At 39.4% G+C, this 23,034-nt stretch overlaps 2 protein-coding genes and 1 long non-coding RNA gene across 3 annotated transcripts; 2 read left to right on the top strand and 1 right to left on the bottom strand.

Moving 5' to 3' along the window:
• Positions 1–193: 193 nt before the first annotated feature.
• tmed4 (transmembrane p24 trafficking protein 4) lies at positions 194–4,353 on the bottom strand. Its single transcript, XM_029621397.2, has 5 exons — positions 4,030–4,353; positions 3,534–3,634; positions 3,094–3,219; positions 2,497–2,643; positions 194–1,856 (listed from the first exon to the last, which is right to left on the bottom strand). Exons 1-5 carry the CDS (start codon positions 4,166–4,168, stop codon positions 1,707–1,709), a joined length of 663 nt encoding a protein of 220 aa, XP_029477257.1. The 5' UTR covers positions 4,169–4,353; the 3' UTR covers positions 194–1,706.
• A 267-nt stretch (positions 4,354–4,620) lies between these two features.
• On the top strand, positions 4,621–7,424 carry LOC115101942 (uncharacterized). The gene is made up of 5 exons (XR_003859373.2): positions 4,621–5,061; positions 5,237–5,558; positions 5,735–5,818; positions 5,897–5,973; positions 7,074–7,424. It is a non-coding gene; the product is annotated as an uncharacterized LOC115101942 (long non-coding RNA).
• Positions 7,425–7,594: 170 nt separating this feature from the next.
• si:ch211-207e14.4 (interleukin-17 receptor D) lies at positions 7,595–22,690 on the top strand. Its single transcript, XM_029621395.2, has 12 exons — positions 7,595–7,887; positions 9,042–9,126; positions 12,605–12,763; positions 14,515–14,633; positions 14,899–15,022; positions 15,212–15,250; positions 15,374–15,534; positions 15,651–15,725; positions 15,850–15,916; positions 19,880–20,020; positions 20,152–20,321; positions 20,805–22,690. Exons 1-12 carry the CDS (start codon positions 7,717–7,719, stop codon positions 21,339–21,341), a joined length of 1,848 nt encoding a protein of 615 aa, XP_029477255.1. The 5' UTR covers positions 7,595–7,716; the 3' UTR covers positions 21,342–22,690.
• Positions 22,691–23,034: the final 344 nt, after the last annotated feature.

The raw sequence follows: 23,034 nt of genomic DNA, 5'->3' as shown, positions 1-23,034 counted from the left end.
AAAGAGGAAATAGTTTTAGTTTGTTCTGTTATGAGATGTTCTATCCTATAGTTATTATGGAACAATAATGCTGTAGTTACCATCAATGTAAAACTAAATCCGTAACTAAGGATGATAATAAACACATTCAGTGAATTGTATTGCAAAACATTCACTTAAACAAGATACAGGGTTAAATTGATACTGAGGAAGGTGACAAGCAATAAAATATTTATTGAAAATAACTGTTAGAATAAAATCCTGTTCAGGGAATGCTACATAAACAGACCACAGATGGGAATCAAAAACTTTTTCCAATTTGATTGAGTACATTGAAGTGACAGCCAACCAAAAGTTTAAACAACCTTAATAATGACAAATGACTTTATTCCTTGTCATAACACTACAGTATTTGTATTAGCATCTTACTGATATCTAGCTTGTAACCTAAACCCTTGTTCAGTTTTGAATAACTCAAGGGTATTTTATCATGGGCATTCATTTCACAACATTCAAATTTAATCGGCACCTAATTTAATTAGTTGGTCTTTTTTCTTTAAACGGGGCTGTTTGGACCTCTGGAAATATAAATAATGTCATATTTTCTGGAATGATACTGCTCTTCAACAGAAGGTAAGGTTGTGGATGCCATTCTACTTGTGAACTGGTGTTTGGGCATGAACAGGTTAGTCATTAAGATATCCCTATTATTAGCTATGTTACAATCATGTTAGTAGACTAAAACACAATATAGTCCAAATAAATACAAGTGTTTTAAACCAAAAGTATACAGTTTTCAGAAAGACCCAGATCTACATAAGACTAGTAATGTGGATCTGACTGCTACTTTTGCCACTGCTTATATGTACAGTCCAACAAAGTTTTATACAACAACTACACAGCAGTAGACCTAATACAACAAAATGGACACAGGTGCTGCTTACTCCTTAACACAATAATTAAAATCACTGAATAATAATGGACAATACAAAACGCACTGGATGGCATCAATTCATTTGCTTCCCAGGGTTGAAAGGGGCAATCTGCAGTTGTTACATTTTTAGACTTACAAATGATTATGTACCCATTGATTCTTGAATAACTTACAAATGCCTCATGAGCTTAGTTCAACTGTTGTACCTCATCAGAACCTAAAATAAAAGCTTGTTTTACTTCATTGTTTATAAACAAAGGAAATGTAAACAATTTTGATCTCAAAGTTGGTCAGTCCTTGAATTTATAGCTTTGACTAAAAATTTGAGTGTGGTTAAATTTCTCCAGCCCTATCCTTCAGCTGCAGGTTGCCCATTTAAAGGGCAACTCCACCACTTCTCATCCATCTCCAGCATAATACCATTGTTGACATATGTGAAATGGCACATTTGTTTATATAAAAAATTAAGTGAAGTTCTACCTGATGACATTAAAAGTTAACACTTTAAAAACTGATTTTCAAACAGATTTGTGGTGACATGGGGAGCAAGAGAATAATTGCAGGTTTGGAAAATCCCTTTTTACTTTTAATCCACAGAGAAGCATTTTTTTTAGGACCTTATCAATTTAACCACAAATGAGCTGGTATCACATATGTACACTTGAGGTTTAAAGTGGCGGAATTGCCCTTTTTAAGCATCTACTAAATCACATCAACACCTTGTCTCTCTGCCAGTCAGCTCTGTATGGGTGTGATGACTGTCTTAAACTCAATCAGTGATGGCCTGAGAACATTACACCAACTTCTTGGCCTCAAAAAAGCTCTTGAGGTGCTTCATCTGCCAGATGCCAGTGACGATGAGAATAAGCGTCTGAGCTATCGACCACCAAAGCACACGCTGGTTGGTGCTCTCACTTGTCATGCGGAACCGCTCCTCACGATACTGTTAAACGAGATACACAGACAGTCACGAGAACATTGAAAGACAAGGGGAAGTCCTCACGATACTGTTAAAAGAGATACATAGACAGTCACGAGAACATTGAAAGACAAGGGGAAGTCCTAACGATACTGTTAAAAGAGATACATAGACAGTCACGAGAACATTGAAAGACAAGGGGAAGTCCTAACGATACTGTTAAACGAGATACACAGACAGTCACGAGAACATTGAAAGACAAGGGGAAGTCCTAACGATACTGTTAAAAGAGATACACAGACAGTCACGAGAACATTGAAAGACAAGGGGAAGTCCTAACGATACTGTTAAAAGAGATACATAGACAGTCACGAGAACATTGAAAGACAAGGGGAAGTCCTCACGATACTGTTAAAAGAGATACATAGACAGTCACGAGAACATTGAAAGACAAGGGGAAGTCCTCACGATACTGTTAAAAGAGATACATAGACAGTCACGAGAACATTGAAAGACAAGGGGAAGTCTTCACGATACTGTGAAGAGACAGACATTCCACAACATGGATTTGTATGGCATGTTTAAATACATTACAAGATTTTATTATCACATATGTTGTAGCTTAGTCTACATTTTTGAGTTGAATAATTATCTTTCAACTCACCCGCTGATAGTTCTGCTCTTTCTGGATTTGTTCTACTTGGTCCAGTAATTGTCGAGCTCTTAATTGCAGCTCTGTGAGCTTGTCTTTTGCTGCGATTTCAGGGTAGTTGTTGGTATGCTCACCAACCTGAATATCCAGGTGGACTCTCTGTAAGATAGAACACAAGGTTATAATGACAGACTTGTGTATGTGTGTCGTTCAGAGGGTGAATGGGCAAGAAAAAAAAGGTGTAAGTGCCTTCGAAACAGGGTGTGGTAGTCGGTACCAGGCGCACCGGTTTGAGCGTGTCAAGAACGGCAACGCTGCTGGGTTTTTCACGCTCAACAGTTTCCTCATGTGTATCAAGAATGGTCCACCACCTAAACGACATCCTGCCAACTTGACACAACTATGGGAAGCATTGGAGTCAACGTGGGCCAGCATCCCTGTGGAACGCTTTCAACACCTTGTAGAGTCCATGCCCCAACGAATTGAGGCTGGTATTCTTAATGTTTTGTATACTCAGTGTTTTTACTGCTTTGTGGCAGATTATTTTGTTGTGAGCAGAACATTTTTCTGAACAACCCATTCTGTATGAGCAACACATCCCACTCATACCAGTTTGCCACCAGCAAACAGGGCCATCTTGGTGGAGTTGGAGTGCAGGCAGATTTGATGCTCGCCTGGGGTATGGGATGTGAAGGTGAACCGTCCATCTGACCCATACTGACGAGACAGGATGATCTAGAATAAGAAGGATTTGGAGAGAAATAGAGACATGCCAATGAAATATACGTGGAGGCATTGTGTGCATGTAGATGTAATATTTAGATTTGTCATGTGTATATGTATTGTGTGATGCAAAATGAATTGCCTCATTGAGGTCATTCAAGTTCTCTGAATATACAAACTGTAGTGACTGTACACATTTGAGAGTGTGGTAACTTTATTTCTAATCTCTCATTGAATTGACAATGTACATTACGCAAAATTGTTGTTCTGGGTTAACCTGAGATTACATTACATCTAATGTCTTTTCTCAATGATGAACAACTGACCTTAGTATCTGGATCCTTGATCTCCACATGCATTCCAAGGCCAGGTGTGGCTGGGAGGAACGATCCAGTCTGCTTGTCCCACAGCTGGGTCCTGTATTTCCCTAATAATAGAGAGATGACATTTGTCAAATAAAATGGATGTCATAAGGTGAATGCACCAATTTGTAAGTCGCTCTGGATAAGAGCGTCTGCTAAATGACTTAAATGTAAATGTAAAATCATTTTATGAAAGCTATTCCTCATATCCTCAATAGATGGCCTACTCCATCTCAAATAACAATACACTGCACTGGCTCACCACATATTAAATCTTCTCATATTTTGTAGCTAGCTCGAAAACTCTTTATTTATTAATACCCATGTGATAGATATTTTTCCTCCATCCGGAAATGAAAGACATGCATATGCACTAACTGACTGAGTAAAAATAGCCTATGAGCCAGAAGCAGCTAGATACCTAGCTAGCTAAAGCTAAAACCATAACTAGCTAACTTACCAATAACCATAGTTTCATCTGGAATTTCCTCTATAAAGCATTTTTTCTCCGTCTCCCCAATGTGAAAATAGAGAGCGTAACTTGGAGAGAGCCAAGCAAATAATATGATAATTCCGGCGCCGGGTACAGTGAGCATCATGTCAAAACAGCTTTGTTGTCACCATCAGCAGAGTCAGCGCAGTAGATGCTAGTGATGAGTCGTTCGCGAACAAACGACTCTTTTTTTTTGTTTACGGATCTCTTTGGTGAAATTGGGAACCGAACCGCATCGGTGAAAGAGCCGTTCATTTGGTTCCCTGATTTGCATACTGCTACTACTGCTTTTTGAGCTCAAATCAAACGTTTTTCTGTAGATAATAAAAAATAATGATCCAAAATAGGATGAATCCTCACTGCAGAAACAATAAATAGTGGGGAGAGGGCGTCAATCTGATCCGTTTGGGAGACAAACGAGCCGGCTCTTTTACGTGAACGGAGCCGATTGAGCCGGCTCACTAAAAAGAGTCCGAATGCCCATCACAAGTAGACGCAATTAGCTGCTGCTGTACTTTTATTTTGAAACCCCGTCGGAAGTGTTTTTATTATTTTTACAGGATCACACACTACCCAGAATGCACTTCGTCGAGACAGATCTTGGTGGCGTTATGATGTGGGGATATCTCGGCATCTACAATTGCATTTTGCTGTGGGACCTTATAAAACGGTGTTTGGATGTTGTAAAGACTATTTGTCTGTGGCAGTTAGCTACTTTTTTTTCTGATTCAAAGATATGGCTTAGTACAAAGATGCAGAAAGCGAGGCTGGAAGAGCCATGCAGCTGATTTTTAAAAAAGCGTGAAAGAGAACAACTTTCACAGCTAAAGGAGAAAATTGCTCATGTCAGTCAACTTTTTAACGTTAGTTAGCTAAGTAACGTTATTATTCTTGCATATTCAATGCTTTGCAGTTACTGGGGGTGGAAGAGTAGCCTAGTGGTTAGAGCGTTGGACTAGTAACCGGAAGGTTGCGAGGTCAAATCCCCGAGCTGACAAGGTACAAATCTGTCGTTCTGCCCCTGTTCCTAGGCCGTCATTGAAAATAATAATTTGTTCTTAAAACTGACTTGCCTAGTTAAATAAAGGTACAATTAAAAAAAAAAAAAAAAAAACTGAAACCCTTCAACATGACCTATTTCCACCCCTCTTAACCATCTGAATGTCTCCTGCAGGACAACATGGTCAAGTCCAACATCAATAAAAGTTCAAAGCTCAATTATGATGCGGTGGAAGCAGAGCTCAAATCCAGCACTGTTGATAAGTATTGTAGCTAGAAGTTAAGAAAAATAATGGTATTCTTGTATGTCAGGCACATCTTTATTACTAGAATGAATGTTTCAATACGTGATTGTGAAGAGCGCAATCTTATTGCAATCGTGTGTTACCTTGTCAGGTCTGGTGACACTCAATGATATGAAGGCCAGGGCAGGAGGCTCTTGTGAAAGAAAGAGAAAAGCAACTGGCCAAGAAAGAGCAAACAAAGGAGTTGATGCTGTGAGTTACTGTATTCCCTGAGTTACTGTATTCCCCAAGTTACTGTATTCCCTGAGTTACCTTATTCACTCCCACTTTTGTCTGTTATGATCTCTCAGTGACTCATGATTATGTACGAAGTCTTCTGTCGAAAGCTGTTGTCAGTATCTTGTCTCTGCTCTCCTGTCTACCACCAGGAAGCTGGAGATGAAGAGAAAGGATGCCAGTTTATCCTTTAATCCTGAAGAAGAGGAGGAAGAGTGGTGTTAATAATAAATCAGGTGATTATATCCACAATACTTATGTATATTATTAATGTCTAAGAACAATCAATTAATACAGACTTTTATTTTATAAAGATTTCCCTGCCAAGAAAAAGTAGTTAGGGAGGAACCCAGATGTGGACACCAGTTTCCTGCCAGAACGGAACAGAGAGGTGAGGCTTATGCATACACCCTATCCATGACACGAGCCACTCGTCTCTTTCTTATGGTTGAGTCATATGAACACTGACCTTAACCGAGGCAAGTGAGGCCTGCTGTTCTTTTAGATGTTGTTGTGAGTTCTTTTGTGACCTCTTGGATGAGTTGTCGCTGCGCTCTCGGGGTAATTTTGGTTGGCCGGCCACCCCTGGGAAGGTTCACCACTGTTCTAAATGTTCTCCACTTGTGGATAATGTCTCTCACCGTGGTTGGCTGGAGTCCCAAAGCTATAGAAATGGCTTTGTAACCCTTTCGAGACTGATAGATGTCAATTACTTTGTTTCTCATCTGTTCCTGAATTTCTTTGGATCGCGGCATGATGTCTTGCTTTTCGAGGTCTTTTGGCCTACTTCACTTTGTCAGACAGGTTCTATTTAAGTGATTTCTTGATTTAACAGGTCTGGCAGTGGCTAGTGAAATTCCAAAAAATGTGATTAACCACATTAAATTCATGATTTAACAATGGGGCGCAATTACTTTGTCACAGGGCCATGAAGGTTTGGATAGCTTTTTTCCCCTTAATAATTCAAATGATCACTTAAATGCATTTTTTTTGTGTAATATTAAAATGTGTTTGATGATCTGTGACAAATGTGCAAAAAAAAAAAAAATAGAAATCAGGAAGGAGGCAAATACTTTTTCACAGCGCTGTATGTGATTGGTATCGTAGGTTTTTATTTACGGCTCTCTGGCTGTTTCTGTTTTCTGTTTTGTCTCTCATTTTCTCACACGCCCAAATTAATAATCAAAGGAATGTTACATCAATTGCTAGATAGATTATTATCATGCATAGTGGCTCATGATTTATGGCCGTTTTGAAACCGCAACAACAGGATTGTTCCATAGGTATGCTCCTCATGACGACGAATGGGTGTCCGTTCTTTAAAGTGCGGCATGCATGGGCCTGTTCACTTTCAGTTGTTAGTTCATAAAACATGTCAGAAATGTCTGAGGCAACTCCAAAATAAGGCCTCTTAATAATTCTGGCAGGTAAAAAATTGAACTGAAGTTGGGAGGCTGATCTTAAAATGTGCAATAATTTCTTGTCTTTCAGATCCGGTGAAAATATTGCCTTCGGGATCATTCTGGACCCAGATTTTATTTTCATGTTTAACTATTAATGTATTGTCAGATGCATTCTCCTTTCAGATGAATACATTGCATTAACTTTAAAACATTAGGTTACTCTTCATTGTTACTCCTCTACCTTTTTTAATTGAAATTCCCCAAAGTGTTGTTTCCTAAATCATGAAACCATAGTGATCTCTTCACCAATAACATAACAGTCCTGTTGAAGAAATATTCCCATTTGAATTCCTATGAAAATGTGATCCTATTTTCTTTATACAAATAAACCTACACTTGGATGCTGTCCACTTTGTTGAAATAAATTAGATTATATCAACTTGATTTATTTATATTATTTAAAAATATATATATTTGAATTTGTCCTTGTTGTTTTTAAGTGTCATGAATGAGAATATGGTTTGGTTGGCTCTTGGAGACTAAACAGTTAAAGTGTGCAGGTGCCTGTGTTTTTCTTTGCCCTTTAGCTTCAAGGTACCACACCCTTGTTTCCTTCTCTCTCACGCACTCACCCCGATGTGTCAACTTCATAGCGTTCTCCATGCTGTACATACAAGGACCCGACAACACCTATTGTTTCGCAGAAAACGGATATACAGTCCGATTGGGAGATGTTTGAGTCCAAGTGCTTTGCTTTTGGGTACTGCTATGTGTGCTTTGGCAGCATGCGGAGATCCAAGCTCATCTTGCTCCAGGTCCTGACTCTGAGTCACTACCTCTGGGCCCAGGAGGACCTAACAGCCATCTCACCACAGGACTGCAGTCTGGAATGTGTCCTGCAGGTAAGCCTCCACACACATGAATTAGGCCTCTGCCCACTACCTGACTTTCTATATCTTTCACAAAATATTTGGCTAATTTTCACTGCTATTGTTGGAACACTGAAGGGTAGGAATCAGACTGGGTTATTAAGAAAGGGGGATACCTAGTCAGTTGTACAAATGAATGTATTCAACTGAAATGTGTCTTCTGCACCTGTGAATCAGAGAGGTGAGGGGGGGCTGTCATAATCGACATCCAGGTTTTCGGGGAATGGCAGGTTAACTGCCTTGCTCTCAGGGGCAGAACGACAGATTGTCACCTTTCAGTTACTGGCCCAACGCTCTAACCAATGGACTACGACTTGTACCAACAAAGTTGATTTGATTTGAGGAAATAATCTGGCAGCTGCAAAGTTTCCTGCACCTCAGATAAGAAATACTGAAAGGTAAAATGCTTTGTTTCCTGCACCTCAGATGAGGAATACTGAAAGGTAAAATGCTTTGTTTTCTGCCGCTACACACTTATATTACAAATCGTGTTGTCAAGAGTTCTTGACAAACCTGATATGTCCTGTTTACTACATGCATAATATGCATTTTCTGGTTACATTTTTTAAATTTTTTATAATCTAAAATATTACAAAGGTAACTGACCAGCGAAGGCCTGTGACATGCAGGATAAAAAAAGGGCTAAATTAAGGACAACATCTTTAAATGGACTACAGAAGTACAAAATTATTAATCCCAGTAAATAGTCAACTGTAGAGTAGATTTAAAGTAGTACAGTGATTGATCGTGTGAAGTTTTGCCCTAGTACAGTATGTACATTTCTCCCATCTGACTTAAGAAGTGATATATGCCATTAACAAGCAGACCCTTCATCCAAAGTGATTTACAGCCATGCATGCAAAGGTAGTAGGCAAGATGGAGGCCTTTAACCTACCTAGTTTACTACCCACCTGACAAGTGAGAGCCTGGGCTCTCTGGCTGTTTCTGTTTTCTCTCTCATTTTCTCCAGCTGTGTGTTGTCTCTTAGACTAGCAATGACTCCTGAGGACACAGTCAAAAGGGAAAGAAAGGATGGCTCCTCCTCTCCTCCACCACTGTGTTTACCTATTCACGGTGTCACGTACAAGTCCTTTATGCTTACCCTGTCCTCTCACACACCGTCTTAGGGGGGTCCAGGATGTGTATACTGCAGAATCAGCAGAGAAGATGTTGGAAGAACCCTAGGCGTTCCCTCTGTCGAGGCATTTGGAAGTAAGTGTGTTTGACTGGTCTGACTAAACAGGTTCTCATCCTACAGAAATGATTCACATCTCTTTTACTTTTTTTTTACCACATTTTGTTTTTACAGCCTGAATTTAAAATGGATTAAATTGAGATGTTGTGTCACTGATCTATACACAAAACCCCATAATGTCACAGTGGAACATTTTTGAGAAATTAATAAAAACTTGAGTCAAATATTCAAACCTTTTGTTGTGGCAAGCCTAAATAAGTTCAAGAGTTAAAAATGTGTTAAAATAGCTTAATATGTTGAATAAACTCATTCCGTGTTCAATAATAGTTGTTAAACATTAATTTTGAATGGAGTACCCCATCTTTGTACCCCCACACAAACGTTTATCTGTAATGTCCCGCAACCGAGTAGTGAATATCAAGCACAAAGACCGGGGAGGTTTTCCAATGCCTCTCAAAGAAGGGCACTGATTTGTAGATGGGTACAAAAATCCGATGCTTAATATCTCTTTTACCATGGTGAGTTATTAATTAGGCTTTGGATGGTGTAACAATACATCCAGTCATGACAAGGATACAGGAGTCCTTCCTAACTCAGTTGCCAGAGAGGAAGGAAACTGCTCAGGGATTTCACCATTAAGTCAATGGTGCTTTTAAACACGTTACATAGTTTAATGCTTGTGATATGAAAACTTAGGATGGATCAACAACATTGTCGTTACTCTTCAATACTAACCTTCACTAACAGAGTGAAAATAAGGAAGCCTGTTCAGATTAAAAAATATGCCAAAACATGCATCCTGTTTGCAACAAGGCACTTAAGTAATAATGCAAAACATTTGGCTAAGAAATTAACTTTTTGCCCTGAATACAAAGTGTTATGTTTGCCGCAAATACAACACAACACATCAATGAATACCTCTCCAGATATTTTCAAGCAGGGTGGTGGCTGCATCATGTTATGGGTATACTTGCCATCGGCAAGGACTAGGGAGTTTTAGAGGATAAAAAGAACCGGAATACAGCTATAAGCACAGACAAAGTCCTAGAGGAAAACCTGATTCAGTCTGCTTTCCAACAGTCAATAAGAGACAAATTCACCTTTCAGCAGGACAATAACCTAAAACACAAGGCCAAATCTACACTGGAGTTGCTTTCCAAGACGACATAGGAACATTCTAAGTGGCCTAGTTACAGTTTTGACTTAAATTGTCTTGAAAATCTATGGAAAGACTTGAAAATGGCTGTCTAGCAATTATCCACAATTTGACAGAGCTTGAATAAGTTTTAAAAAGATTTGACAAATATTGTACAATCTAGGTGTGCAAAGCTCTTAAGAGACTTACCCAAAAAGACTCGAAGAATCATTAATGTAGATGCTAGCATGATTACAGATAAACATTAATTAATTGTGAATAATAATAATAATGATGAGTGAGAAAGTTAGAGGCATAAATATCATGCTTCCCACAGTTGTCCAGTTGGCTGGATGTCCTTTTGGGTGGTGGACAATTCTTGATACACACAGGAAAACGGTTGAGTGTGGAAAAACTCGGCAGCATTACAGTTCTTGACACAAACCGTTGTGCCTGGAACCTACAACCATACCCCTTTCAAAGGCACTCATATTTGTGTGTCTTTCCCATTCATCCTCTGAGTGGCACATATAAAATCCATGTCTAAATTCTTTCAATGTTTAAAAATTGTAGCCCGTCTCCCCTTCATCTACACTGATTTGAAGTGTATTTAACAGGTGACATCAATAAGAGATCATTGCTTTCACCTGGATTCACCTGATCAGTCTGTCATGGAAAGAGCAGGTGTTCTTAATGTTTTGTATACTCAGTGTATACAGTACATTCAGAAGGTATTCAGACCCCTTCTCTTTTTCCACAATTTGTTACATTAGTCTTATTTTAAAATTGATTAAATGTTTTTCATCGTTAATCTACACACAATACCTCGTAATGACAAAGTGAAAACAGGTTTTTAGAAATGATTGCAAATGTATTAAAAACAGAAATACCTTATTTACATAAGTATTCAGACCCTTTGCTATGAGATTTAATTGAGCTCAGATGGATCATGTTTCCATTGATCATCCTTGATGTTTCTACAACTTAATTGGAGTCCATCTGTGATAAATTAAATTGGTCGGACATGATTTGGAAAGACGCACACCTATCAGTATAGGATCCCACAGTTGACAGTGCATGTCAGAGCAAGTAATGAGGTCGCGGGAATTGTTCGTAGAGCTCCGAGACAGGATTGTGTCGAGGCAGAGATCTGGGGAAGGGTACTAAAACATTTCTGCAGCATTGAAGGTCCCCAAGAACACCGTGGCCTCCATCATTCTTAAATGGAAGAGGTTTGGAACCACCAAGACTCTTCCTAGATCCGCCCAGCCAAACTGAGCAATCGGGGGAGAAGAGCCTTGGTCAGGGAGGTGACCAAGAACTCGATGGTCACTCTGACAGAGCTCCAGAGTTCCTCTGTGGAGATGGGAGAACCTTCCAGAAGGACAACCATCTCTGCAGCACTCCACCAATCAGGCCTTTATGGTATAGTGGCCAGACGGAAGCCACTCCTCAGTAAAAGGCACATGACAGCCTCTTGGAGTTTGCCAAAAGGCACAGAAGGACTCTCAGACAATGAGAAACAAGATTCTCTGGTCTGATGAAACCAAGACTGAACTCTTTGGCCTGAATGCCAGGACAACGACCCTAAGCACACAGCCAAGACAATGCAGGAGTGGCTTCGGGACAGGTCTCTGAATGTCCAATCGAACATCTCTGGAGAGACCTGAAAATAGCTGTGCAGTGATGCTCCCCATCCAACCTGACAGCGCTTGAGAGGATCTGCAGAGAAGAATGTGAGAAACTCCCCAAATACAGGTGTGCCAAGCTTGTGGCGTCATACTCAAGAAGACTCAAGGCTGTAATCTCTGCCAAAGGTGTTTCAACAAAGTACAGAGTAAAAGGTCTGAATACTTACACTACCGTTCAAAAGTTTGGGGTCACTTAGAAATGTATTTGTTTTTTAAAGAAAAGCATTAAAATAACATCAAATTGATCAGAAATACAGTGTAGACATTGTTAATGTTGTAAATGTCTATTGACCTTACAGTGAAATGCTTACTTACAAGCCCTTAACTAACAATGCAGTTTTAAGAAAAATAACTTGTGTAAAAAATAACTGAGTTAAAAAATAAAAGTAACAAATAATTAAAGAGCAGCAGTAAAATAACAGTAGCAAGACTATAAACAGGGGGTACCGGCACAGTCAATATACGGGGGCACCGGTTAGTCGAGGTAATTGAGGTAATATGTACATGTAGGTAGAGTTAGTCAAGTGGTCTGGAACTTTTCAAATGCACTGAGTGTGTGTATATATATATCTATCTCACTGTATACTAAACACTGATTTAAAATACAGCAGTATGTTCTATGTTAATCATTGCTATTGTTATTATTATTATCATCATGAATTTCCCCAGGTTGTGTTCCGTGGCCATGTTTTGTCTTTCTGGGTGGACAGAGCTCTGATGTGTGCCAGCATTATGTCCATGCTCCACACGATGTGACTGTAGAGTTCCTAGCTGATGAGAACACTAAATATGACACTGTCGTTGTCTCCTGGCAACCCAGCCAGTTTGGTAAGATACAAACCCTTTCCTGTAATCATCAATCGTCTACTGTAGATCCAATGTAGTGGTTGTTTGTGATGTCACTCAAATGGAATATGAATTCATTGAATGAAAAGGTACAGGCCTAGATGGCATCAATCTGAATATACAGTAATAATGGTGACTGTCATTGTGTATTGCCATAAAAATTACATTCATGTTACTGAATAGTATTGCCATGCATTCTTGTGTATGTCAGTTGACTCACTCTTTACTCTGTATGTTAGTTGACTCACTCTTTACTGTGTGTGTTAGTTGACTCACTCTCTACTGTGTATGTTAGTTGACTCACTCTCTGCTGTGTATGTTAGTTGACTCACTCTCTGCTGTGTATGTTAGTTGACTCACTCTCTGCTGTGTATGTTAGTTGACTCACTCTCTACTGTGTATGTTAGTTGACTCACTCTCTGCTGTGTATGTTAGTTGACTCACTCTCTACTGTGTATGTTAGTTGACTCACTCCTTACTGTGTATGTTAGTTGACTCACTCTCTGCTGTGTATGTTAGTTGACTCACTCTCTACTGTGTGTGTTAGTTGACTCACTCTTTACTGTGTGTGTTAGTTGACTCACTCTCTACTGTGTATGTTAGTTGACTCACTCCTTGCTGTGTATGTTAGTTGACTCACTCTCTGCTGTGTATGTTAGTTGACTCACTCTCTGCTGTGTATGTTAGTTGACTCACTCTCTACTGTGTATGTTAGTTGACTCACTCTCTACTGTGTATGTTAGTTGACTCACTCCTTACTGTGTATGTTAGTTGACTCACTCTCTGCTGTGTATGTTAGTTGACTCACTCTCTACTGTGTGTGTTAGTTGACTCACTCTTTACTGTGTGTGTTAGTTGACTCACTCTCTACTGTGTATGTTAGTTGACTCACTCCTTGCTGTGTATGTTAGTTGACTCACTCTCTGCTGTGTATGTTAGTTGACTCACTCTCTGCTGTGTATGTTAGTTGACTCACTCTCTACTGTGTATGTTAGTTGACTCACTCTCTACTGTGTATGTTAGTTGACTCACTCTCTACTGTGTATGTTAGTTGACTCACTCTCTGCTGTGTATGTTAGTTGACTCACTCTCTACTGTGTATGTTAGTTGACTCACTCTCTACTGTGTATGTTAGTTGACTCACTCTCTACTGTGTATGTTAGTTGACTCACTCTACTGTGTATGATAGTTGACTCACTCTCTACTGTGTATGTTAGTTGACTCACTCTCTACTGTGTATGTTAGTTGACTCACTCTCTACTGTGTATGTTAGTTGACTCACTCTCTTCTGTGTATGTTAGTTGACTCACTCTACTGTGTATGTTAGTTGACTCACTCTCTACTGTGTATGTTAGTTGACTCACTCTCTACTGTGTATGTTAGTTCACTCACTCTCTACTGTGTATGTTAGTTCACTCACTCTCTGCTGTGTATGTTAGTTGACTCACTCTCTACTGTGTATGTTAGTTGACTCACTCTCTACTGTGTATGATAGTTGACTCACTCTCTACTGTGTATGTTAGTTGACTCACTCTCTACTGTGTATGTTAGTTGACTCACTCTCTACTGTGTATGTTAGTTGACTCACTCTCTACTGTGTATGTTAGTTCACTCACTCTCTGCTGTGTATGTTAGTTCACTCACTCTCTGCTGTGTATGTTAGTTCACTCACTCTCTGCTGTGTATGTTAGTTCACTCACTCCTTACTGGCCTTGTCCCTGTGTTTATTCCAGGGATCTCCTTCCTCAGAGGGTTCCAGGTCTCCCTTCAGGCCTTGGGAGGATCTCATATGGCCTGTCAGCTTTTTCTCTTTCAAATCAATATTTCTCTCTCTGCCTCACATGCCCAAACGGTAGGACACTTTACTAACATGACACCATTGCTCAAAATTTGTCATAATCTTTTTGTTTAAAAACACATATATGGAAAAAGGTGGATAAAACCCAGTACAACCTCAATACCAAGTTCTTATAGAAGTTTTCTATACTATTTTTTTTTTTCTACTGTAAAGTGAAACTGTTTTAAAGTCAGAATGTGAGACGTAATTGGACCAGTAAAGCAGGGTTTGTCTTGTCAACGTTCCCAACATGTTTAATAGGCTTTATTGGGTGTTGTAGGTGTACCAGTCGGACGCCTTCGCCCGTCTAACCCTGGGGGCCCAGTATGCTGTCACTGTGATGGCCCTGCCAGTTCCTGAGTTGTGGGATAAATTCTATCACAGCACAATGTTCTCCACACGCAGTAAATCTTCCTTCTCAATATACAGTACACCACATCCAATGGAACACGAGAACATTGTTCACTAACACTGTTGGCTTCATCTATGACAAATGTTTTTTTATTTTTGTAAATTTACAATCAACCATAATCCAGTCAAAACAAACAAAGTGAATGTATTGTAAAGGTGTGAATTCCCTTGCTGTTTTGCAGCATGCCCGGAGAAGAACGGACTTGAACATTGCAAGAAAGGTGAGAAATAAAACACTGCTGCGTTTGTTTACAATCTTATGAATCGCTCTCTGTGCCGCATTGGTTCATTTAGTTTGTAAACGTTTTGTTGTTGTTGTTGTTGTTGTTTGTTTTCTGTTATAGATTGGTACCCAAAACATATAGAAGTTCAGCAGGAAGAGCATGACGTTATTGTGACGTTCAACCTTGCTCCCCCACATTTTGGAATCAACCGCTACTTCTCATTATGTTATGGAGAGGGGCGGCGGGGAGGAGGTGGCCTGAAGAGATACATCATTAAACCTGTGAGGGAGAGCTTTTGATCCAACTATTTGACAAGTCTACGTGGAGAATGATTTACTGTCATTCATTAGTCTGCCATGTATAAAGATTTCTACCTTTCTATTGGTACTTTCTGTAGAATTCCACAAAAAACAGAACTCACCACAGTTATCATCTCCAAGGCCTGATGGTAGGGTTCAACTACACGTGTGAGGTGAGTCATTAAAAAATGTTACACAACTCATACTCTATACACACAAAACTTATAGTTCCAGACAATATTTCCATAAATCACTCCTCTTTTTATTGATTTATTATTTTTATTTTTTTAATCACAGATCGCAGTTGACGAGGTAGACGCTGTAAGAAAAGCATTCAATGTTCAAGTGATGCAGATGAAGCAAGGTATGTTCCAATCAATACCAACATTTATACAACTTATACACATTCTTGTAGATGTTTTTTTGCTGTGTACTTAAGCGTAGGTATGAGAGATTTTTTTTGATTGGTTTATTTTATTTCCGTGTCATACACCGATTGGTTTATTTTATTTCCGTGTCATACACCGATTGGTTTATTTTATTTCCGTGTCATACACCGATTGGTTTATTTTATTTCCGTGTCATACACCGATTGGTTTATTTGATTTCCGTGTCATACACCGATTGGTTTATTTGATTTCCGTGTCATACACCGATTGGTTTATTTGATTTCCGTGTCATACACCGATTGGTTTATTTTATTTCCGTGTCATACACCGATTGGTTTATTTGATTTCCGTGTCATACACCGATTGGTTTATTTTATTTCCGTGTCATACACCGATTGGTTTATTTGATTTCCGTGTCATACACCGATTGGTTTATTTGATTTCCGTGTCATACACCGATTGGTTTATTTGATTTCCGTGTCATACACCGATTGGTTTATTTTATTTCCGTGTCATACACCGATTGGTTTATTTTATTTCCGTGTCATACACCGATTGGTTTATTTTATTTCCGTGTCATATACCGATTGGTTTATTTTATTTCCGTGTCATACACCGATTGGATTATTTTATTTCCGTGTCATACACCGATTGGTTTATTTGATTTCCGTGTCATACACCGATTGGTTTATTTGATTTCCGTGTCATACACCGATTGGTTTATTTTATTTCCGTGTCATACACCGATTGATTTATTTTATTTCTGTGTCATACACCGATTGGTTTATTTTATTTCCGTGTCATACACCGATTGGTTTATTTTATTTCCGTGTCATACACCGATTGGTTTATTTTATTTCCGTGTCATACACCGATTGGTTTATTTTATTTCTGTGTCATACACCGATTGGTTTATTTGATTTCCGTGTCATACACCGATTGGTTTATTTGATTTCCGTGTCATACACCGATTGGTTTATTTTATTTCCGTGTCATACACCGATTGGTTTATTTTATTTCCGTGTCATACACCGATTGGTTTATTTGATTTCCGTGTCATACACCGATTGGTTTATTTGATTTCCGTGTCATACACCGATTGGTTTATTTTATTTCCGTGTCATACACCGATTGGTTTATTTGATTTCCGTGTCATACACCGATTGGTTTATTTGATTTCCGTGTCATACACCGATTGGTTTATTTGATTTCCGTGTCATACACCGATTGGTTTATTTGATTTCCGTGTCATACACCGATTGGTTTATTTTATTTCCGTGTCATACACCGATTGGTTTATTTGATTTCCGTGTCATACACCGATTGGTTTATTTGATTTCCGTGTCATACACCGATTGGTTTATTTGATTTCCGTGTCATACACCGATTGGTTTATTTTATTTCCGTGTCATACACCGATTGGTTTATTTTATTTCCGTGTCATACACCGATTGGTTTATTTTATTTCCGTGTCATATACCGATTGGTTTATTTTATTTCCGTGTCATACACCGATTGGATTATTTTATTTCCGTGTCATACACCGATTGGTTTATTTGATTTCCGTGTCATACACCGATTGGTTTATTTGATTTCCGTGTCATACACCGATTGGTTTATTTTATTTCCGTGTCATACACCGATTGATTTATTTTATTTCTGTGTCATACACCGATTGGTTTATTTTATTTCCGTGTCATACACCGATTGGTTTATTTTATTTCCGTGTCATACACCGATTGGTTTATTTTATTTCTGTGTCATACACCGATTGGTTTATTTGATTTCCGTGTCATACACCAATTGGTTTATTTGATTTCCGTGTCATACACCGATTGGTTTATTTTATTTCCGTGTCATACACCGATTGGTTTATTTCATTTCCGTGTCATACACCGATTGGTTTATTTGATCTCCGTGTCATACACCGATTGGTTTATTTGATTTCCGTGTCATACACCGATTGGTTTATTTGATTTCCGTGTCATACACCGATTGGTTTATTTTATTTCCGTGTCATACACCGATTGGTTTATTTGATTTCCGTGTCATACACCGATTGGTTTATTTGATTTCCGTGTCATACACCGATTGGTTTATTTTATTTCCGTGTCATACACCGATTGGTTTATTTTATTTCCGTGTCATACACCGATTGGTTTATTTTATTTCTGTGTCATACACCGATTGGTTTATTTTATTTCCGTGTCATACACCGATTGGTTTATTTTATTTCTGTGTCATACACCGATTGGTTTATTTTATTTCCGTGTCATACACCGATTGGTAGGGTCTTCAATAAATCAAATCAAATCAAATCAAATCAAATTTTATTTGTCACATACACATGGTTAGCAGATGTTAATGCGAGTGTAGCGAAATGCTTGTGCATTTAAGTACTTGCACACAAAACTAAATGATATGCAGAATGAATCATAAAGTATGGCCATAAATCACCTTGTCATATTATGCAAACAATACACTTCTCCTTCTCCTCCTAGGCTTTGAAAAGAAATTGGGCAATGTCAAAAACTCCCTTTCTGAAAATGAGAAACAGTGTAGTGTGTATAACAGTATAGAGCATATCTAGCTATTTATACTGAACAAAAATATAATCACAGTATGTAAACTGTTGGTCCCATGTTTGATGACCCAGAAATGTTCCATACGCAGAAAAAAAAAGCTTATTTCTCTAAATTTTATTTTCTGAAAATTTGTTTACATCCCTGTTAGTGAGCATTTTTTCATTTTTACAAAATAATCCATCCACCTGACAGGTGTGCCATATCAAGAAGCTGATTAAAGAGCATGATCATTACACAGGTGCACCTTGTGCTGGGGACAATAAAAGGTCACTCTAAAATGTGCTGTTTTGTCACACAACACGATGCCACAGATGTCTCAGGTTTTGAGGGAGAGTGCAATTGGAACGCTGAATGCAGGAATGTCCACCAGAGCTGTTGCCAGACAATTGAATGTTAATTTCTCTAACATCAGCCACCTCCATTGTTGTTTTAGAGAATTTGACGGTACGTCCAACCAGCCTCACAACCGCACACCCTATGTAACCACGCCAGCCCAGCACCTCCACATCTGGCTTCTTCACCTGCGGGATTGTCTGAGACCAGTTACCTGGACAGCTGATGAAACTACAGCTTTGCACAACCAAAATAGTTCTGCACAAACTTTCAGAATCCGTCTCAGGGAAGGTCATCTGCGTGCTTGTCGTCCTCTTCAGGGCAGGCTGGAGAAGTGTGCTCTTCATGAATGAATCCCGGTTTCAACTGTACCAGGCAACTAACACAATTGAATTTTATATATGGCAATTTGAATGCACAGAGATACCGTAACGAGATCCTGGGGCCCATTGTCGTGATATTCATCCACCGCCATCACCTCATGTTTCAGCATGATGATGCACAGCCCCATGTCGCAAGGATCTGTACACAATTCCTGGAAGCTGAAAATGTCCAAGTTCTTCCATGGCCTGCATTCTCACCAGACATGTCACAGTTTGAGCATGTTTGGGGTGCTCTGGGTCGATGTGTACGACAGCGTGTTCCAGTACCCGCCAATATCCAGCAACTTTGCAGAGCCGTTGAAAATGAGTGGTGCAACATTCCACAGGCGACAATCAACAGCCTGATCGACTCTATGCGAAGGAAATGTGTTGCGATGCATGGGGCAAATGTTGGTCACACCAGATACTGACTGGTTTTCTGATCCACGCCAATACTGTTTTTTTTTTAAAAGGTATCTATGACCAACAGATGCATATCTGTATTCCCAGTCATGTAAAATCCACAGATTAGGGCTTAATAATTTAATTTCCATTGACTAATTTCCTTATGAACTGTAACTCAGTAAAATCTTTGAAATTGTTGCCTGTTGTGTTTATATTTTGGTTCAGTGTATTTAGTCTACCTTGCTCCCCTCAGATCCACCTCCCATTGCCACACCGTCCCTGACCCTGCTGCTCCCTGTTGGCGTTGCCCTGGCAGCCGTGTTAGTGGTGTTATTACTGGCTGTCGTCTGGAAGAATCACAGGCAGATTAGGAGGAAGACGGAGATAAATCCAGGTCGGCATTTTTACATTTCACTAACGATACCAATGCTTTCTTTGCATGTGCTTGTCAGACATACAAACGTTTTCCTCTAACAAGAACATGGTAATTATTATTATTATTTTTTTGTTTGTTGTGGTTTTCAGAAATAATCGAGCAACATCATGACAAGAACGGGAACGAGGAACATGTGTCACTGACCAGCAGGTTAACTCCGCCCCGATTACTGATTTGCTACAGCAGCGATGACGGCCACGCCCATGTCCGAGCTGTAATGCAGCTAGCAGTCTTCCTGCAGCAGCACATGGCAACACAGGTAACACTGGGAGGAAAATATCAGTACGACAGAACGCCGTGCAACGTTTCATTCAACACAAACGGTTCTGTACTGAACGACCGGTTGAAGAATGTTGTGATTATAGTGGCCCAGAGAGTGATTGTGTGTGACATGTTGGACGTGATTTCAAATGGTCACATCCATATTGATCAAGCCACCCCTTGCCACACCCACCAAACAGGAGCAAATGTTCCTCAAAGGCTGTTGAAGAATGGTACACATTGTTTTGGCAGGAAACGTGTTATTTAATTTCAAACCGTTATGAAACAGCAATCTTTGAACCCGAATGGAATGCACCCCTGCCCTGGTCTGTGTTAAATAAATATAAAATAAAAAAGTATTGGTTGAAATTGCATTTTAAATGGACAAATGTAAATGTTATTTATAATATATTATATTATTTGTATTATTATTATTATTATTATCATTATGATATTATTTGTTGTTGCATTGTCGCGCCAGGTATTTCTGGACCTGTGGGATTCTCTAAGCTTGGCAGAGGAGGGGATCATGGGATGGCACTGCAGGAGGATCCAGGAGAGTGACTTTGTTCTGGTCATCTGTTCCCGGGGACTACAGAGGCGGCCACCGGAGAGAGATGCGGGGGAAAGCAGAAGCACCGCTGCAGCCGTAGTATCCCTGATGGGAGAAGAGCTTGGCCGTGCCAAAGCCAAGGGGAGAGACATCTCCAAGTACATGGCTGCTATATTTGAGTACTCTGAGGAGAAGGACATCCCTGCCGAGCTAGGGTTTGTGTCACGCTACACCCTAACTAGAGACTTGCCTCTGCTCTTCTCCCACATCCATGGTGTGGCCCTACATAAGCCCGGGAAGTATCTGAGAATAGAACACATTACAGAGGAGGGTTACACCAAACTGCCAGCCGGTGCTGCTCTACAATGGTCTATATATGAAGCTGGCATGGCATTGACTAATCATCAGGAATCATGTGATGAATGGGGAGGTAAATCTCAAGACAATCGTGTGGAATGTGTGTGAGCATCCCAGTTGGGCCCTGCACTGCAAACTCCGGGGCAATTGACATATGACGACTGTATTACCAGTATTATTAAAGCACTCCTTACCAAAGTGATCCTCGATGGGGAACTATTCTGTGACTACTGAGCCGCGATAAGCTTTTAAAAATTGCCTTGCTCATACAATACGTTAGGAGGAATATATTATTGGTGTGTTATGTGTGCTGTGGTTAGAGTTGGCCATGGGCTATGGTGGATCATTTTAGATTCCCTACAAATAATCTGAGAATAACATCAGACACAATCTATACATTTTCATTAGATGTTTTGGGAATTACCACACTAACATATCACACAAGCAAACCCCTGAGGCTATCCATATCTCTACACCGCTGACGTAGATGGAAAATTATTTTTGAAATGGGGAAATATAGGCTGAAGAAATTCTGATTGTGAACATGTTTGATGCCATGCGATTTTAATGAACTAAATATAAAATCCAGATGTATTTTCTTCTGGTACTGATAATATTTATTTACATGAATTATATTTATGTAGAATGCTACAGCCTGAACAGCCGCTAGTGGTCGCAGTGTACCTGTCTATTGACGGTCTCACAATCTGCAGGCTAGGATATAAACTAAGAGATAGAATATAAACTAATTTGACATTGTCATTTAATTGTCCAGAAAAAAGTATGAATCAAATTAATATAGTTTTTATTTGCAATAGGTTACATTTTATGTTATTTCATATGTTATTTAAATGAAGAATGCTGCGGAATGGGAAACAGGATTTTGATTGCCTTGACAGATGAATAGGTTTTCTCATCTCCGTTCTGCTAGCAGCAGGAAGTTATGCTGGACTCTTTTTTTCTCTCAAAATAAGAGTCCCCCTGCAAAGACACTAAACATTAGGAAAATCGATTTTCGAAGCACTCTAGTGCAGTGAAACGTGTTGCACAGCGTTGCAACAATCTTGGAAAAATAGATATATCAGCATTATTATTTTGAAAGTTTACACAAATACTGGTATGTTCAACTCTATTTAAATAGAGGGGTATGAAGTGCTCCTGGATGTGTATGAGAGTCCCCCTCAAAACCTGAACATATTCGGTTAGTAGAGACCCCACCGAGTATTTACCATCAAGCTTTGTTGTTGTTGCTATAGCCCAATGTGTAATAGGCTGTATTCAATGGCGACTCGTCATTCTGCCCCACCTGTTTTGAGACCCACATTTTTTGCAAAAAAAACAAATGTTTTGGGGGGCTTGCATGTTATTTGGACATTAATGTGTCACATCAGTTTGCAAACAATGTAAAAACATTTTTTTAATATATAATTGAGTTAATAAAGCCGCACACAACCTTGGTCTCTTGTTTGTTTTCTTGAGTATTAGCAGATCCTAAATGCAGGTGTTTCAGTCTAGCTCAGTGCTTTCTGTGGTGGTAGGTCGGGCCAGCAGAAAATAGTAGCATTGCGCCGTGATTCGCTCACTATTCTGTCACTCATGGGGACCTTACGCAATCGCCTAGCTTCAGTCCTTTAGTAATGGTAGACATCCAAAATTTCAGCCTTTTGGGTCCTACCATAGAGTTATATTACAAGTGCCCTTCCAAGAAGGCTCAAGGTCATTGGCCACAGAAATGAAGTCAAATCACGTTATATGTACAGTAGCTTTGATTGGACTGATCATGTCAACATCGTACTTTCAT

Source organism: Oncorhynchus nerka, linkage group LG20 (genome assembly GCF_034236695.1).
Source record: "Oncorhynchus nerka isolate Pitt River linkage group LG20, Oner_Uvic_2.0, whole genome shotgun sequence".
Taxonomy (NCBI): Eukaryota; Metazoa; Chordata; class Actinopteri; order Salmoniformes; family Salmonidae; genus Oncorhynchus; species Oncorhynchus nerka.
This window is presented reverse-complemented; position numbering and strand designations above follow the sequence as displayed.

What these genes read in the sequence shown, in the direction of transcription:
- tmed4 (XM_029621397.2), bottom strand. Translation starts at nt 4,168, where the DNA reads ATGATGCTCACTGTACCCGGCGCCGGAATTATCATATTATTTGCTTGG. An exon ending in TCAAGGATCCAGATACTAAG is followed by an intron (nt 3,220 to 3,533) that starts GTCAGTTGTTCA and finishes TTCTTATTCTAG; the next exon opens with ATCATCCTGTCTCGTCAGTA. An exon ending in AAGAGCAGAACTATCAGCGG is followed by an intron (nt 1,857 to 2,496) that starts GTGAGTTGAAAG and finishes CTCGTTTAACAG; the next exon opens with TATCGTGAGGAGCGGTTCCG.
- si:ch211-207e14.4 (XM_029621395.2), top strand. Translation starts at nt 7,717, where the DNA reads ATGTTTGAGTCCAAGTGCTTTGCTTTTGGGTACTGCTATGTGTGCTTT. An exon ending in ACTTGAACATTGCAAGAAAG is followed by an intron (nt 15,251 to 15,373) that starts GTGAGAAATAAA and finishes TTTCTGTTATAG; the next exon opens with ATTGGTACCCAAAACATATA. An exon ending in AGTGATGCAGATGAAGCAAG is followed by an intron (nt 15,917 to 19,879) that starts GTATGTTCCAAT and finishes TGCTCCCCTCAG; the next exon opens with ATCCACCTCCCATTGCCACA.